Below are 16,718 nucleotides of genomic sequence, written 5' to 3' on the forward strand. Positions count from 1 at the left end.
ATATAGAAATCGTATTCTATGTTTTAGTAACTATAATAGTCAATATTCTTCTACAGTTTTTTTATGATTTCTTCATTTCATATTAAAGGGTTCATAATAGAAAGGAAATAAATTTATTATTAGGCGTATAAACCACGCCGCCGGCGTGTACGTGCATGAAGCACCGGTGTACCTGAAGTTTCAAGCTAGTATTTTAAACTGTTGAAAATAATTTCTTTTCCTTTTATTTAAAAAGGTCATGATGATTTTAAAGCCGTGGGCTACGGGCTACTCGACATACTTGCCATGCGTTATGAATTAAATTATATGTACAAATTACTTATACACAACACGTTTAAATTAATCCAGTGCCTGTTTGTTAGTTTCACATAATGACCGCTACAGGCTATCTTCACATAAGTCGAAATTTCATTGTTAACTTTTTGAAAATTAAGCCTTATTTGAAACTTTGAAAATTTCGCATAGATGAAATTTAACGATTCAACATTCGAAAGTTCTGTAAAAATTTCCGATTGCCGGGCTTGAAATAAGCTTTAATCGGTCATGAATAATATAGAACACGAGAAAAAAATATGCGACTCATTCAAAAAAATCGAAAAACTGCTCACTTCGCGCGGATTATTGCCCTCTTACCCATTAGCAACCATGGTTGTCAAATGACGACTACGGTTTATATTTATTATTTATTGCAATATAATTTTAGTAATGAAATTTCCTAACACAATCATTGCATTGGAATGTGTTGCATACACAAAAAATGTTTTATAAGAGTCGAGCTTGTATGCAAGGTGATGTACCAAGATAACTAAATGCATGTCATGAATTTTAGTTTTTTTAGTATTGGTTCAGTTTAGATATCTTTCCTGTTCAGTTAATATAACTGTTTTCTAAATTTTTGTCTATAACATATTATAATACTCTTTCTTTTACCTAATGCATAATATTTGATGCACTATGTACATTAGTGGTGTTAGATTTAAAAAGAAAAAAACAGTGATAGTCAATTGACGACCTGGGGAGGGAGGATATATAACTAAATTTTTATTAAAAGGTTTTTGAGTTTGAAAGAAATAGAGGATGAAGAATTTTGGTCCAACTTGGTAGAGGGACCGATGGATATAGTCGAACTGCCAGATAATGTCGCTAGACTTTCTGATGACATTAACGAAGATATTTTAGAAGACACAACGACGAAAGATGTTCGCGGCGAGTTTGAATTTCATTTACCCAAATCTGAACGAAAAAGGACCAAAAATCTGCAATCGGATGGGAAAAAAGTCGATTTTCCACAAGTCTTTTCCATCAAATCATTTCGATGACATCTTTAAAAGTATGCAAGAAAATTTAAAAGATAAATCGCCTGTTCAAGTTTTTGAAGTCGTAAATATAAATATTTTGGAATTTATTGTAACTCTAAGTTATATGGCTCTCAAAATAATCGTCATTAATTGAATTTTATTCCAAACTGTTTAAAAAAAATAATTGGCATGTTATTGCTATCAGGATATCTAATTCATTGCCACAAGAAAAATTATATTGGTGTGAAGACGATGTTCAATGTGTAAGAAATTGTATTACGAGAAACAGTTTAATGGCGATAAAACGAAATTTACATTTAACGATAATTCTCCTTTATCATCCATGAGATACGAGACAAAAATTTTAAAATTCGTCCTCTACTGGATAAAATAAATTTAAATTAAAAGAAATTTGGGATTTTCTCCAGGGAACTTGCTATTGACGAACAAATGGTGCGTTACTATGGGCACCATTTTCTCAAGCATTTCATAAAAGGAAAACCCATCAGATTTGGATTCAAGCAGTAAATGTTGTGCTCTTCACTCTCTGGATATTGTTTTCATTTGAATTTGTATGAAAGTAAAGGATTTTTTTTGACTGTTTAGGATCTTCTGTCGTTTTATCTTTGGCGTCTCACTTACATCTTTAACAACATCCTAAAGAACATTCACTACTGTTTGATATTTTTTCCACAACCAAACTGGTATAAAAGACACTGGAACTGTAAGAATAAATGGAATGAATAAATGCTTTATAAAAAACGATACTGTAATGAAAAAAGAAAAGCGATGATCGTATGAATACCGATTTGACAAAAAAAAAAACAAAATTCTGGCAATAACATCGAACGACAATAAATGTGTGAAAAAGTTAACCAATAATTTAGGAATAATGCCACTTGAAAATGTGAGAAGATGGTACTAATTGGAAAACAAGGAAGTTTATGTGGATCATGCTTTTATTTTATTGCAGTATAACAAATTTATGGGGATGTTTAAAAATATTGGACTGGGACGTTCAATAGTAACGAATATATATACATAAAAGATTATTTGTAATAATAGTAAAACAAATAAACTTCTTTTCACAATGTCAATAACATTATTTTGTTTTAGTGTTACCTTTAATAGCCACGGTCGTCATTTGACTACTACTGACATTATTAAGTTTATCTCCACAAGTAAATGAATATTTTTTTACTTTATTTTAATGATCAAATAAAGTTAGTTTGGAAAAAATTAAAAAAAAAATTCTTCCTTAATTGGTTCCTTAACTCGATGATTAGATGCAGGTTGCGTTTGCAGAAATATTTTAGCCATTACAATGCAATAAAATAATTTTATCCAATTTATTCTTGAATTAATTTGAGAATACAGGACTGGAATATACATGCCATGTTACTATTTATTCAAACGATAGTCAATAAAATGCTCAACTTACCTTATTAATGTAGTGATGATTAGCCAAAAATGGGATACACACATCAATATTCCTGTGATTTTGCCTTTTTTGTCACATGGTGAGGTGTACGAAGATGACCAGTAACTCTAACTTAGCGAGAGAGACTGGAGCCACATTTTTGAGATTATTGCAAAATTTTATATTATATTTTCTTAAGCCATTACAAAATGAAAAACATCTTTGCATACATTTTATTGAAGTCAATTATACTCGATTGCCCCTTACACTTTAAAAAGTGCGGTCTGGCGAGAAAACAATACCTCTTTTTTTAAGCTCTTCAAAATATTAAATTAGACTATGCTGTTATGAAAAGCGTTTCAAAAGTTTTCTATTAACTGTTAAACTTTTTATGCAATTCGAAACACGAAATGGGTGAAAGCTGGCATAAACAAGTAGTAATTAAATACGAATCGTTCGTAGTATGTAATATGGAAAGGGAGCGCAGGGTGTGATGAAATCATTGCTCATTTAAACGAAGTGTGCCACTGGGCTTCATCAATAACCAGCCGGGGTCCCCATTCCGGTGGTCATATCGCCTAAATTTTGAATTACGCTGCTTCTATTTTTTATTTGATTATATGTTCTGAATAGGCACGCCAACAGCAAAACGTGTAAATGGTTTCGTATAGTATAGTACAAAATTAAATATTTGACTTTGTCGGCGTACATAGCCCGGGCTATATTTATTATAATTTAAGAATAAAACAAACTATTACGGTTCTATAAAATAATAATAAATGTGACATAATCTCATGTCACATCTCTGTCAATTGAGTTCTAGCCGTTCAAAATTTTATACAAACGTTAGTGATATCAGAGGAAAACTTGAATTCATTCGCACGCCATCAAATCAAAAAGCAGGCACAAGAATATATTAGTTTATTTTATTCGCTTATTGTAGTGATCAAAAATGGTGTACCTTTTCATGGTAAAGAAGTAAAAATCCAGAGAATGGTCGTCTTGAAACTCACAATATTACACTATTCACATGATGATGTATTGTAATCTATGTTGAAATTATGGTTTTAACTTTGATATTTAGCACAATAATTGTTAAATCTAGTTGGAATTTATTGAGGTAAAATAATAGTAAACGAATTAGCAATTTGTTTTAAAAAAAATTAGACATACATTAATACTTTTAAAATGTCAACAATTATGGGTTGTTTTATTAATAACATGACCTTAATGACTGTTTGTGTATTAGGGATAAAATCTAAAGAGGAACAACATAGATAGTCTCTAAATTTATTATAAATTTATGGAACGTACCATCAAATACAATTAGAATCGTTTCGGAAACAATCATGCAAGGTAGTCTGTTTCTGAGGGCGATTGTTTTTTTATTACACATAACACTAATATCGATTGTTATTTAATTCATTCAATATATATTACGCCATCAGTGTGGTGACGACCGCTTTGTTTTTTTATAAATCTTACGTAAGTAGTTTTCAAATTTTAATACTTGATCTTGTAACAGCTGAATTTGCTGCATTACGAACACATGTATGATATTGTATTGGAAAGTATAAAGGAAGCAACTCTGATCGAAGACCAAAATCAAAAATCGATCCCAGTTGATAGACGACAGCCTGTTGCAAATAAGACTAGATTTATCAAACGCTTTAAAATCACTATCGACTTGTACCGATGAAGCTAGTAGAGTTTATCGCTTGCCATGGATGGTTCGGCTATTTTAAGAGAGAGAAATAGTAAGCATATGTGCTACAGCACAACTATCCGGTAATCTTTGCTAATGTAAGTGCCTCCGACTTTTACACTTCTGACAGGGTCTCGAATGCTTTTACTAGTCTGCGTTTTTCAGACAGAGAAGTTTGTATGAAGTAGCTAAAGGTTCCACAAATCAGACAGGGCATAAAGAAGCAATAAGTCGTTTCTCATTTTTCACAACGAAAACTGTTGTTTGGTAACAAATTTGAGTAAGTTCATTTAAAAATTAGCCATCGAAAACTTGATTTATCAGAAGGCTAATACTAATACGCATACGCTATTAATGTGGATCAGCACGGTGCTTGTTTCGACCGCTATACGAATAATCATCTCCAATGCCTAACCAGAACTTTAGTATATGAGGCGCTGATCGTAAGCTGTCGTGTAACACCTGGTATACTGAGCTGACCTAATCCACTGTTCTTTTTGTTAAGGTTATTTTGTTAGGATCAAATGTCAAGTCCCCCGCTCCGGAAAGCCTTCTTAATGATTATCCAAATGTGTTTAACTAGACTTGACGTTTTGAAACGTTTAACCTAATTTTTTATAAATTTTGAACAAACCGATAGCTATGAAGAATATGAAGTGGTTAGCTGCTTATGTGATGTGATGGAGGAGTGACCTTGCTCAGTTAGGCGGGGCTTGTTGTGTCCAGGGTTACAAAATGGGGTAGCTCAGTGTGCTCTTAAAAGTCACATACTGCACTAAGAAGAGTGAAAATACATGGTATTTGAGTAATACACTTAGAATGCAGTGTAAAGCTTTTAACGTTAAGCACTTAACGGGGTTCGAGAGCTTTATAAATGGGGTGACCCATTTATAAAGCTCCTCTATAGGGGAAAGGTGCAAATATTAACTACACGGTACTAAATTCATTAAGCAGAAATTTAATTGTGTGCTAATCTTTTATGAATCGCTATAGGCACAATTCACCGGTGCCTTAACTTGAAGTATCATTCCTTCGTCAATTCAATAGAGCTTCCAGAAAACTTTTAGTAGTCTACAGACCGCAACTGCTGTACCGCGTGTTAGATTGTGTTTTTCCCCGTCAGCTTAGTGGGCAGGCTCAAACATGCAACGCTGAGACTCTAATCTTTGTTACTGCTTGTGGATAAATTTAGGAAGTATAAAGCCGCCTGTAAGAAGTTTTGCCTACTATGTTTAATTGTACCATGTATAATTACAAAGTATCTAGCAGCTGAGAATATCTTGTACTAATAAATAATGAATAATGAAAAATATAATGGTGAAAATAGCATTATGACGTAAAATAACACGGCCTGATACTATTTTGAATTTTATTAGGTAGATGTTTTCAAGTAATTCATCATTATATCAGCCGATAGACGCCCACTGCATAGGCCTTCCCGAAGGTAGCTCCGATACCCGGTCTTGCGTTGCCTGCATCCAACTTCTTGCGGCCTTAATTATGTCGTCGGTCCACCTAGTCGCCTTTATCATTTACGAAAGACCAGTTTTGACACTAAGTTTTAAACGTAATGTGCTAAAACTGAAAAACGGCTATGTGCAGCTCATCAGTTTTAACCAAAATTTTGGTATAGTACGGGCGGTAAGTGCAAATTGCAGAGTTCAGTGAATGTGTTTAACGAAATCGGTTCATTGGTGCATATACGCACACTTCAAACGTTTGGGCTAGCTTTATAGTTTACACTACTTGCGGTGGTAGCCACTTTATCACACATATGATACAAATTTTAAGCTTACTTTATTGTTAATCAGGGTGTAAAAATAAGAATAAGTCACAATATAACTGTTAACAATTCATGTAGTTGTGTATGTATGTTATGATATATAAAGAATAAGATTTTGCCGGATGAGATATCTAGACGAGATTAGTGAAAAACTAATAATTTGTATGACATCTTTGTGTTAACTATTTTTACATATGTTTAAAAAAATCTTAAACATTATTTCAATAAATAAGCTTTGCGGGTACACCCCTAGAGTGGGAGTTTAATAATATTGCGTTTTCGAATGAGCGTACGCCGGTACATATTTGATGTAAATACCGTAGTAGTGGGATCTTAACCTGTTTTTACTTGATCTAAGAGGATAAAAGACTGCTCGTGAGTCACGCTATAGATTGGACGAGTTGTTTACGAGGCGGCGGCGGATGCGCGTTGCGCAGCGTGCCGTTCGCTAGTGGCGCGTTCATGTGTATTACCCGAGCGCTGCACTCTCGCACGTAGGGGTTGGTTAATAATAGCCAGCTTATATTGTAGCCGTGCTATTTATACGTTGCAATAGAATGGCTAGAAATGAAACCGGCGGCGTTGTGTGTTGTAACTTGTCATAAGTTCGCTCAACCTTATTTACATAGACTACGTTTCATTACACTTTTTTTGTTCTCAACTTCAAACATCCCTAACTGACAATTTATGAAATTTCTTCATTAATAATCGACTTTAATATCTCATCCAATCTTTCAAGTAATTTTTCATTTTACTGCACAAACACAAATACTACGAGAAGATACTTAAAATTTTGGTTGATTAGTGAAAAAAAAAAGACAGGAGAGCAATTCATTCAACTGTTAATGAAAAGCTTTCACGTATAATTTAGTAAATTGGCCTCGCTGTTATTGGCTAAGCTTTTATCCCGTTTATTTGTTGCAAAGAAAACCAAGAAAGCACTATAGAAGTGAAGTTGATTGGAGCGGGCTTACCTACACCTGTCGGCAGGTGGATCTCGCGAACGCGTGCCACCGCCACCACAGGATTAATTGTAGGCGATTGCTCTGGAGTAGGGCAGCCATTTATGAAGTTTAGTCCTGGGAATGGTTTCCGTGGACTTATCAAGTAGTCTAATAAGTCCCTATGTCGTATTTTATTTTTGATATCATAGTATATTCAATTACAAGTGTAACATACTATCAATTTTAAGAATTAAAATATTTATTTCATTCTTACGTCATGCTTAACGTTTTAAACTAAACGAAGATAAATAGATTAGTTTATTAAGTACAATAGTTTCGTTCTTCTGTCCAGCACAGTCTAAATCCTTCTTCACATCACAGTAGTGACTTATAATCGTTACTACAAGTGTTATATTAATAGAATTGTAAGAATTTTAAGCATATTTATTGTATTCTCATTTTATGTCGTGCATATAATTTTAAATTATCGAAACTGAAGTATGTAAAGTTACTTTTTTTAATGAAATGATTTCATTTTTTCGGGCACATTTTGGAGACATAAGTTAGTTCTACTTTAAGCATTTTTTTTAAAGAAGATGTTTAATTTAATAAAACCGAATTCACACATTTACTTAAATCAACTAAATACTAGATTTTCATTTAGTCTCAATATGCTTTGGGCATACGATGCAGATGTTTATTGGTTTGGTTTTGTTGCCGCTTTATAACTTGTAAGTTAAAAGAGCTCAGTACAGTGAAGCGTACAAGGGTGGCATGTGGCTGAGCAGGTGATGTCCCTCGGAAATGCATATACATATGCGCGGCAATTTGTACGCTTGCTTTATGGCGAATATATTTTTATTTGTGATTTAATGTATCATGAATTGTCTTCCTAGCTGGCGAGTGGGTGTCCTTTAATTTTTACAATAAAAGCTCTATTTATTAGCTAATAGACGGAAAATAGATGCTACAAAATAAATTTTGAAAAAATACGAAAAAAATTCTGTGACACAATTTCTAATTTTTTTAAGGGGAAAGCTCTGTGTGCGGAAAGGAATAACGAACAACTAATAAATTAAACCGATTAAGTTAGCGGATAATTATCTAACTTAAGTGGTTTGCACTTTTTACAATTATGATATTAGGTATGGTTCGTTATTCGTTTATTAATTCCTAATGATATGTTTCGCCGCGAGCTCCCCGCCACGGGGATACAATATGTTTCATGAGTGTGGGTACAAGAATAAATTTTAACTATGTTCAAAAGCAGACATGTTCTGTTTTAACTATTTAACGTATGATTTCCAATAACGCTCACAAGCGGTGTAAAGGGCGGCAAAAGATTATTATTAATTATTTTACGTTCTTTGGATCAGTTAATCTTAATTATAATTATTTTTAGCGTATAAAAATGCGTTCGCAAAACAGTGAGTAAAAAGTCGATACTAAATATACCGGTAAGTAATAATGGTACTGGTCTACAAATTGTTCAAATATTTTATGCGGAATTAGTAATATGGTCAAATCAAACCTAGTCTTAATTTTTTTTGTCATAAAATAAACCCAAGCGGTGGCTAGTTTTAGACCGAATTTAAAGTTACCGTAGCTTTCTTAATAACGATCAAAATTCAATTTCCTAAGTCGTAACATTGTTGATTTTTTATTAATTATGTTTTATGTGCAATTGCGTAAAAGCTATATTTCTGTCATAACGGAACCACAACCTATTTCGTTTTGTCTGGATACTTTTCCAACATAACCATAATCAAAAAAATCTAATTTAAATACGTTTACAACTGTTGCTTAGGTACTAACATTCTTTAAAAACAAAAATACGAATGTGCATGTACGTACATTGTACATAATTTATTTAGTTTTTATATCAAGCTGTTTATGAATTAGCTATATGAGGAAGCGAACGACTGCTATTTAATGTAAAGCAGGCTACTCAAGTCCTTGGGAAATGCCGCAAAGTGTAATTAGCAGCGAGAGTTGAGCGGGGTGAATAGATTGTTAGTTTTTATCTGTACGCGCGGGGGAGGGCGGCGCGGGCGCGGCGTGCGCGTCTTTCCCCGCTCGCGGCTCAGTTATACGACGACGCTCGCGCTGGCGGCACATACACGTGCGCCAGCTCGTTCTTTGCCTCGGAATACGACTTTCAATATAAGTTACTATTTTAAAGTAGTTAGTCAATTTAATTGAGCTATGGCTGGTGTGAAGGCTAGATATGGAACTCCTTTAAGGGAGTTAAGGCTGTATCTAATACAAACGATGGACCGAATGGGCAAACACCGCAGGTATGTGTGCATACTTTCATCACCAAACCGGTCACTACATTCCTCAAAGCAAAGTCGTTGGCGAATAATATTACCCTAATCGTCATTTAAATGTTTACACGCAATCTATTGTAAACTCAACTCAAAGGGCGGGGTTATTGTGTTATACTGCAATTGAACAATAAATTCTGTTGCACACCAACACGTGGTGTGTAAGGCAAAATGGCGGCGCCGGCAGTGGCGCGGCTATGAGCCCGTGAGTCACCGCGTCCATATCGCTGATAAAACTTCTCGCCTTCAAGCAGCAATTGCGACGCTGCCATATTATATGCACAGAAATGGAGACGATGTGCAACCAAACTACTTATCACTTTGCTGAATATATGTTATGTTCACATTTAATCATTTTTTATAATTGGGGGAGGAGACCCATTACTTTTTAATATTCAGCGGCTGATAAAGGAAAAAAATTTGCTTGTAACCCATTTTGGCTCTTAATTCTGGCAACACAGTATGTTGCCGCCATATTTTTTAAAGATCGAAGGGGCTGGTATCGAAATTATTCATATTTGCTCCAACTAGTTCTGAAAATGATTAACGGTAAAAAGTGAAAGAAATTGCAGCTAATATAAGCAAGCTACTTTAAACTTTGTTTTTTATGCAAATAGCTCCGGCATTCTTAAATAATCACGATAGGTGTTCCTCACTTCACGTTATTTTATTTAATTTGTGTAACTACCTTCCTCTGTCGATATTTTTTTTAAATTAATTTACTTTTGATTAGCGCCATTATCCGCTCACCGATTACTTTTGTTATTCGATAACGCAATATATCACTCATAAGAATTCTACTCGACATCACGGAACAGTATTTAGTTAGCCTGGCGTGTGTCGCCGATGACGAGCTAAGTTTGATGAACATTGCGATCTTTACGCTCGGAACATCTAATTTGCTATTTCAGATTTATTGTTAGGTTTCTTTAGTTTTTTTGTAGTTAACTGCTTGAGTAACACTGGAAGAGTCAGTGTTCTTATGTTTTTTTACTAACAAGTTCAATGAGTATGTTTTAAAAAAAGTATAATTTTAAATTACCCGCAATATCGGTTATAAAAACAAACTATGATATACAACTTTTGATTATTTTGTCCTTTGGCAATTTTTATTTTCAATTTCTCAACGTTTTGGGATTAAAATTATCATTGTTCATTAATAACAAAAATAAATGTTATTTAAAAGGATTAAAGCCGCATTTTTCAAGCACGACTAGGTTTAAAGTCGCTTAAGGTATATAATAAATGAAAATAAAAACAATTTTTTAATTTGACAAAAGGCAATTTCATTACAGAAAATGAATGAACGCTATTTAATCTGACTATGTCAAAAACGCCACTTACATTGTTCCTGTGTCAAGGACCCTATATACAAAAAAAATATGGATTATGAAAATCATGACTGAACAAGCGAGGTATAGTAATAAGTATGATGAAAGTAATTTTCGCTTAACACTGCCTTTGAGTAGTGGGATACTTGAAATTAATTGGCCTCGTAGTTCTATAAGAAAGATAAATAAATGGAACAATTCAGTGATAAGTGTATTTCTTTCTAAGTAAGTAATAACTCTCAAAAATGAAGACATTTCTTACCAAGAAAATTAATAAAATGTAGAATTGAGAACTCTGTTCCAAGCCATTCTCGAGTTGCTTAGCAAAGCATTTGGTTATAAATTTTAATTTGTATTGATTACAGTACAATTTGTGAAAGGTGTTTTATAAATTTTAGGATTTCAATTATGGCGCGATTATTTTTTTTGTAGATTTTTTATCTTCAATCGATTACATTTGCAGTTTTGATGGGCACCTCTGGTTTTACTGCCACAATACGAAATTATTTATGATATATGATTGTTATCATTAGTAATTAACTTTTAAAATTTGATTATAAAATAAAACAATATATTCAAACTACATCTGATTTTTGTAATAATGTACCGTGTGTATATAAAGGGGGCAACCGTGTATCCGTATGTAAACGCTTCGCAGATAGATATTGTTAAGTAGGTAAATGCACTGTGAGGGGTCACGCGGGTCGGGAGGCTCAGTGCAACGGAGTTGTGAATGGCGCGCGGCGACGGGAAGGGGCCGCGGGGGTGGGGGCGGCCAGTGACGAACACGATGATGTCACCTCCGGCCTGCGCTCCGCCATTTTGTGGCGTGTGGCGAGCGTTTGTCGTACATCTATGTGCCGCTTCCATGCCGATATTGTTCACACTACAGAATTTTCTAAACCATTTCCGCTAAACGTCAACGATTATTTTTATTTTAATAAAAGTAGTAAAAGGTACCACCGGCTAGGAATACTGATCTGCGGTGACAAGCAGATGGTAAAATTCCTTCTTTATATCAACCATGCAAATGGGTTTACGAAGTTCCACACATGCGAATCAAATAAAAACTCGTTAAATGTATAATAAGATATTGAGATGACTACTTATAAATTTAACTAAGAAAAGGGAGATCTATCTTAAAATATTACTATTGTACTGTGTCTATCGTGTGTTATATCTGTCATCTCTAAACGTTTTCAAGCGGTTTCTCAAAAAATATTTTAAAGGTTGAAAGTCATCTTTACTTATAGCTATGTGCTGTTGCCGAAATTTGACTTACAAAACAGAAAAACTCATGTTCTGAAGTGAATTTGAACACTGTAGTGTCTATGAATTGTTTAGTATATAATGCACTATAAGCAGTAATATAGTACTAATGAAAAATAATCTTAAAAAAATACTATTTGTATCTCTTGATGTTGTACCGGTTGTTTAATGATTGCCTTGCCAAGTTGTAATTATCGCGGGGATTGATATATCACGCAATAATTGGTCAGCTTCATCAGCCACACTTGACTTTTAAATATTGTAATTTTTAGTACATCATCAATGGTTACATTCGTATTCATGATAGAATTGAATATTTCATGAAATGACGACAGTCAGTATATTTGCCAGAAAAAGTTTGTAGTTGCTAATTCCGGCAATTTTTGGGTTGCATCGGGGGTAACAGGTGGTAATTCTGATTGTTTTACACTTGATTTTATTAAGTGTTCTTATTTTACTATATTGTCACTTTAGTCACTATGAACTGTGCTGTTAAAGTTAAATCGGACTCGAAAAAACCATTTTATCGTATGTGTCGAAATAAAACGCCGGAGGTTAAGTTAACCGTTTAATATAAACTATTAAATATCTATTGTTTCTGAAGATGTTAATGCTGTTAGCCCTAAGGCTTTTACAGCTTCATGGGTACTGAATTTAGGGAGCGGAAGGGTCCGACTATTAAATGTAAAAATCAGACGAGGTGTCATTGTTTGAACATAGCATGTCGATACTGTGTTTCAATCTACCGGTAGCGGTATCTAGTATTCAGATGCAGGAACTAATCGAACATGGCGATAATTACATTGTTTTTGTGATTTGATGATTCTCATACATCATCGCTTGTCGCAGCCGATCATCAAAAGTCCTCATCAGTGGACTACCGCTGCACGCACGCTTCGACACCATTGAACCTCTGCTAGCGCAGTATGGCGGCAACGTGCAGAATTGCGACAAAGCGCATTCCCGAGATGCCAACACCCAAGCGGTGTACATCACGTTCGAAACACCGGAACAGGCCCAGCAGTGAGTACCGAGCGCAACCACTGTTCAGTGTGCTATGGATTATGGTTTGGTTTTTGTTAACCTTTGGTTTTCAAACCTCTGTGTTTTTCTGTTTGTTTTGGCTGGCTTTCTTCTTCACTCATGCATGATCATTTTTGCTAATTTTTGCATATTTTTATATAAGAATCACAATATATTTGGGTGCTTCATAATAAATATATGTTTGATTTTTTGTGGGTTAAGTACGAAATGGCATGGGAAATGTGGTTTAAGTATGTCCAAAATTTTTTGCTTGGTACAGTATTGTACTTATATTGTGACATTTCAGGGTCATCAATGGTCTTAACGGTTACGAACTGGAAGGAAACCGTATAAAGGTGGAAGGTGCAGAGCAAAGTGCTCGCGGCGGGCGACGCGGGCGACCCGGCGGCGGGCGTGGGGGCGGTGGTGCGGCTGGCGGCGGCGCCCGACCCACGGATTTCCCGTTACGTCTCCTGGTGCAGAGCGACATGGTGGGAGCCATCATCGGCCGCCAAGGGAGCACTATTCGCCTTATCACGCAACAATCCCGCGCTCGTGTCGATGTACACCGTAAGGACAATGTCGGCTCTCTGGAGAAAGCCATCACCATCTATGGCAACCCTGAGAATTGCACCAATGCTTGCAAACGCATACTTGAGGTCATGCAGCAGGAAGCTAACAACACCAATAAGGGGTATGTATGCAATTTATTTTAATATAGTCAAATCGTATATTAAGCCGTAACTCGACCAGTACTTTACTACAGGATGGATCAAATATGTTTTTCATAGAGTAGCCATAGAATGCGGCGGTAAGTATATTCTACGTACTTGCGCACTTCCGTGTCCATAGAGAAATATTTCTAGATAATACAACAAAAAATATTCATAAATCAATTGAATTTTTCATATCGCATTTTACATGAATGTGGAATTATGCGAAATTCGTTACTTATATAGACCGGCTGTACAAATCGTCCGCATACTATGTGTTAAAAAATTGTGATTAATTTATTCCCATTGTTTGATACTTATGTTATAAAAATAATTACGTTTCAGTGAAATTTGCCTGAAAATCCTGGCCCATAATAATTTGATTGGGCGTATAATAGGCAAAGGTGGAAACACTATTAAGAGAATCATGCAGGAGACCGATACTAAGATAACAGTTTCGTCCATCAACGACATCAATAGCTTTAACTTAGAACGGATTATCACCGTAAAGGGAACCATAGAAAATATGGCCAAAGCCGAGTCACAAATATCAGCTAAGCTTCGTCAGAGCTATGAGAATGATCTTCAGGTGCGTTACACTTTGATTTGTATATATAAATAGCACAAGTATATTTATATTTAATTTGTAACTGGGTGTGTTTGTTTGTGGGTTGTAGGTGTTGGCGCCGCAGAGCATTATGTTCCCGGGACTGCACCCGATGGCGATGATGTCGACGGGGCGTGGGTTCTGCAGTGCGCCTCCGCCCTACCCGCCGCCGATCTACACGCCGCTGGCCGGCCGCGGCGGCGCGCAGCAAGGCGCAGGCGACTCGCAGGTTGGTGCAACCAACGTGGCATGACATTACGAGATATATATGCACACCCAACTTTTTTTACATGGTGGATGTTTTTGAAATGTGCATAATAGCAGGTGTGACATGGTAAATTTGGGGGCAAAAAGAAAATTTAAAAGGGGGAGGGGGGGGGGGAAGCTTCACATTAAAACAAAAAAAATCGTGTAACTTGTATTCTTAATAGTGAACGCTTTATTTCAAAATTATGTAAAAAGATTTGGGGTGTATAAGAATCGCTATTCTAGTAATAAGAGTTCAGTAGAAAGTTAATAAACCTTCATAGTTGGTGCTATGATTTTAGCTCTATTTCCCTTAAAATTGCTTTTTATTTATCTACTTAATAACATATTTTGATTGCAAAAAAAATTTTGTGCGTTTTAGACTGAAACGGGTGTCGGTTCGCAGGAGACGACGTATCTGTACATCCCGAATAACGCTGTTGGCGCCATCATTGGCACTAAGGGGTCGCATATCCGCAACATAATTCGCTTTAGTAATGCATCTGTGAAGATTGCTCCACTTGAACAAGAGAAGCAGGGTGAAGCGGCTGCCGGGGCACAGCAAGAGCGAAAAGTGACTATCGTCGGCAGCCCAGAGGCTCAGTGGAAGGTACTTCATAATTACTTTGATAATTTGGTTTTATCTTGACAAAAATTTTGACCAGTTTTGTGACATAATAAATTGCTCAAGACAAGGCTTCTTATTGACTTCATTAGGCTTATGGTTTTGTATTATTAAAATGTGCTTACTATTTATTTGATACACTAATTGATAATATCACCAATTTCAAAAGAATGATCATTTTTTGTTAATAAAAAGCATGTTTTTTTCAGGCGCAGTATCTAATCTTTGAAAAGATGCGCGAAGAGGGATTCATGTCTGGCTCGGATGATGTGCGACTGACTGTGGAGATAGTGGTGGCTTCATCGCAAGTGGGCCGCATCATAGGCAAGGGCGGACAGAACGTCCGCGAGCTGCAACGCGTTACTGGTTCATTGATCAAGCTGCCCGAGCAGCCGCCGCCGGCCGGGGCCCAGCCTGATCACGAGACCACCGTGCACATTGTCGGGCCCTTCTATAGCGTGCAGGTGGGTGTTGTGTAGTATGTTTGCGTATGTACGTACGTGTATATATATGCGTGTTTGTTTGTGCAAACATTTTGTAAGCATCATGAAGAGCAATTGTCCATGTGGGTTCACCCTCAGTGGACAGCACGGTATGTAGTTGGAGCTATGCTGCGATCAACTGGTAAAAATAAGAATAAAAAATAAGATATTTTTTCAATTGGAAAGGTTTTTCGGTAGGTGCGACCCCTTGTAAAGGAACAATTGAAGTTATTAGTGCAGCCAATTGCTGTATTATACCTTCAGTTGATCAGTGCAGGCTTATATCGCGTTTCGTTAGATTTCCAAATCGGTCATGATATCTAGATTACATAATTTAATTTTCGTTTTAGTTCAATGGTTCTCTTTTAGGTTTTGCATTGCCATTTGCCTAGCGAAACAATGAATTAATTGTAATTTTATATAATTTATATGAAAATAAAGTTGTTTATTTGAATGTGTAAGTTGAGTGCTTGTGTGTGATGAGAAGGAATAATAATGGTGTTTGTACACATGTAGTTACAATGCAAAGGTGACGTTTAGTATGCTGTGAAGTGTTGGTCTCGCCTCTACAAATAAGATAAGTACCTCTTAGTTACTGCTGGCGCTGAGCGAACTGATTGGCGACTTTACTTCGGATGGCGTCTCAGTGTGGCATAATAATTTTTTACATTTTGTAGCAATCGCCCGAAGCGGGGTGAGGATGGTGTGTTCCCTGCCTCTGGATTCCCCAGAATTTCTGATTGAAAAAAATACCTTGTGAGAAACTGCCATCACGGCTTGGTTATTGCATTTCACGCTTCCCAATAGTAGGTGAGTTACTCCCATTTTTTAATTTCATCATGAGGCGAATGCATTATCTACGTTTAAATGATGTAAAATGTTTTTGTAACTATTTTTAATTTATTGTAACTACATGTGATCGAACAGTGAGTTATGAAAAAGTTT

The 16,718-nt window shown here is 35.7% G+C and overlaps 1 protein-coding gene across 7 annotated transcripts in view; it reads left to right on the plus strand.

Annotated features, from left to right (window-relative positions):
- Imp (IGF-II mRNA-binding protein) overlaps nucleotides 1-16,718 on the plus strand; it is a 40,159-nt gene that overhangs the window by 19,731 nt on the left and 3,710 nt on the right. For 4 of the 7 annotated variants that reach the window (XM_068764035.1, XM_068763999.1, XM_068763989.1 and 1 more), the window contains 6 exons: nucleotides 12,927-13,100; nucleotides 13,408-13,794; nucleotides 14,159-14,402; nucleotides 14,491-14,649; nucleotides 15,049-15,276; nucleotides 15,501-15,755. In XM_068764035.1, the coding sequence (XP_068620136.1) occupies nucleotides 12,927-13,100; nucleotides 13,408-13,794; nucleotides 14,159-14,402; nucleotides 14,491-14,649; nucleotides 15,049-15,276; nucleotides 15,501-15,755 (1,447 nt within the window). Of the gene's footprint in view, nucleotides 1-9,254; nucleotides 9,448-12,926; nucleotides 13,101-13,407; nucleotides 13,795-14,158; nucleotides 14,403-14,490; nucleotides 14,650-15,048; nucleotides 15,277-15,500; nucleotides 15,756-16,450; nucleotides 16,584-16,718 lie in introns of those variants that run through there. The other 3 variants (XR_011107475.1, XM_068764017.1, XM_068764026.1) reach the window with 3 other exon arrangements.

The sequence above is a fragment of the Battus philenor genome, unplaced genomic scaffold (genome assembly GCF_028537555.1).
Source record: "Battus philenor isolate CCGP_79_NKW_IND1 unplaced genomic scaffold, ilBatPhil1.0.hap1 SCAF_1, whole genome shotgun sequence".
Classification (NCBI taxonomy): domain Eukaryota; kingdom Metazoa; phylum Arthropoda; class Insecta; order Lepidoptera; family Papilionidae; genus Battus; species Battus philenor.